Source organism: Zea mays, chromosome 8, assembly GCF_902167145.1.
Source record: "Zea mays cultivar B73 chromosome 8, Zm-B73-REFERENCE-NAM-5.0, whole genome shotgun sequence".
Lineage (NCBI taxonomy): Eukaryota > Viridiplantae > Streptophyta > Magnoliopsida > Poales > Poaceae > Zea > Zea mays.
In genome coordinates, this window is record NC_050103.1 from 80028898 (window position 1) to 80030840 (window position 1943).

The 1943-nt window shown below is 51.9% G+C and overlaps 1 protein-coding gene across 1 annotated transcript; it reads right to left on the reverse strand.

Moving 5' to 3' along the window:
* Positions 1-273: 273 nt before the first annotated feature.
* Positions 274-1336, reverse strand: LOC118473206 (uncharacterized). The gene is made up of 2 exons (XM_035961974.1): positions 1118-1336; positions 274-828 (listed from the first exon to the last, which is right to left on the reverse strand). Exons 1-2 carry the CDS (start codon positions 1334-1336, stop codon positions 529-531), a joined length of 519 nt encoding a protein of 172 aa, XP_035817867.1. The 3' UTR covers positions 274-528.
* Between the last annotated feature and the right edge of the window lie 607 nt (positions 1337-1943).

A 1943-nucleotide genomic window follows, 5' to 3' on the forward strand; every position in this document is an offset into this window, starting at 1 on the left:
CGATGACGAATTTAAACACTTAGCGGCGAGGCGTTGTACAATTTTGTACGGAAACACTAGTTATTAATATATGACTACGCGCAATAATTACGCTTCTCTAAATTAACCGAACCTAACGCGAACATCACAAAACAACAAATTATACACCTTTAATACAATTAGCCTAACCACAACTTATCAGTTAATTAATTGAATTCTAAACTTATCCCTTGTTTTATGAATTATTCTACATCGCTCACAAAGAACTATTTTAATTTTATTTTACTCCTCACATGTTTTTCATGTCAACAATTACTCAAACATTTCTTTATCACACAGGCCTACTAATATTCTACTCGTTACATTAATTCAGCTAATTAACCGAAATAGCGAAATAACTCGCTATAACTGAACCTGGCTCGATAATCGCAATAACTGTGAAGTCGACGAGAGTTTCGTGACTTATGCAATTTATCGAGCACCTTAATGCGCCTCGCACTTGCATATTAATTTATTCATCGATCGAACTATTCTGAATAATTTATCAGCTTACCGTTTCCACAGCTGACACGAATCCGTGAGATCGGTAGCGATTTTCCGATCCAGGCAATTTGTCGAGCGCTTAGGGAATATCGCGATGAGAACTTCGTCTTCACCCGATTCTTGAGATTGCTTGATCACGCACGGATTGACGACGACCTTCGATTGTAGTCTTGAGCGAGCTGGTGAGTGGGGTTGAGCAGGAGATGACGGGTTTGACGACTCGACTGTGAATGACACAACGACGAGCTGGGACAGGATCCGAGCTAATAGGCACAATATGGAATAGTGACCAGCACGACGGACGAACTAAATCGTGGCGAGGTCGACGACGAGATAAGGATTTTAAAGCCGAGCGAGCCGAGAGAGCACGCTGGCGAGCAGGAACAGGACACGCGGCGAGACTCGACGAGAAAACTCGACACGCCGTGGCGAGCAGAGAACCTCACGCGCGCAATAGAGGAGCTCGACGACGACCGGTTAAAGGGAGCTTGACACACGCAGCAGGAACGAGCAGCAGACGCCGAGCTGAGGAACAACGGCGAGGTCGCGGCCAAGCCGGGCGAGGAACACGCGACCAGCACCAAGGGCGATTCACCTGCGCAGGGGCGAGCTGCGCGCGACAGTAGAGCTGGAGCAGGGAACGTAGGAAGTGGAGGCGAGCTGGACTGCTGGCCAGTGACTCACGGCACGGCGAGCACGAGCACAGAGAAAGGGAAAGCGCAGGGCCGAGCAGTGAGCCGGCGCGTGCCAGGGAAGAACAACGCTTGCGCGGGAGCCTGACAAGGGCACGGCAGACAGCTTCGACGGCGGCCATGGAGGGGCTCCGAGCTGTGGTCGAGAAACGGGAGCGCGACACCAGGGAGTTTCACGGCGCCGGAGCTGGAGGAGGAAGGAGAGCGGGTGGGCTGGGCGCTGGCTAAGGGAGAAAGAGCTCCGGCCGGCTGGAAGTTGGAGGCGGGCTGGGGCAGAGAGGAGCAGCCGGTGCTGGAAAAGATGGGCGCTGAACAGGGAACCTGCGTGCAGCACATGGAGGAAGCGGAAGGAGCAGAGGCCGGATGAGCTCGGAGAGGAGTTCGGCTGGGGATAAAATAGCAGTGTTCAGCGGTGAGATTTTTCAGAGCGGCGTGATTTTTCTAGGAAGCCGATGAAGCTAGTACGGTTAGCGGCAAAAAAAATCTGACGACACCGTGAATTATCAGAGGAGAGGGGATAAGAAGAGGCATCCGGTGGAAAAAAAATCTTCAGGAGATGGACACCAGCGCGCGGCGGTGGAAAAAATCAGACGCTCGCTGGGCATCGAGCTGGGCGATGGAAGGGTCTGGCGCGTATGATGGCTGGGCTGGATGCCGACGTGAAGAGATTTTTTTTGCTGGAGATCGAGCGTGGATGGATTAGGCCAGAGAAAAGACACGTTGAGGAGT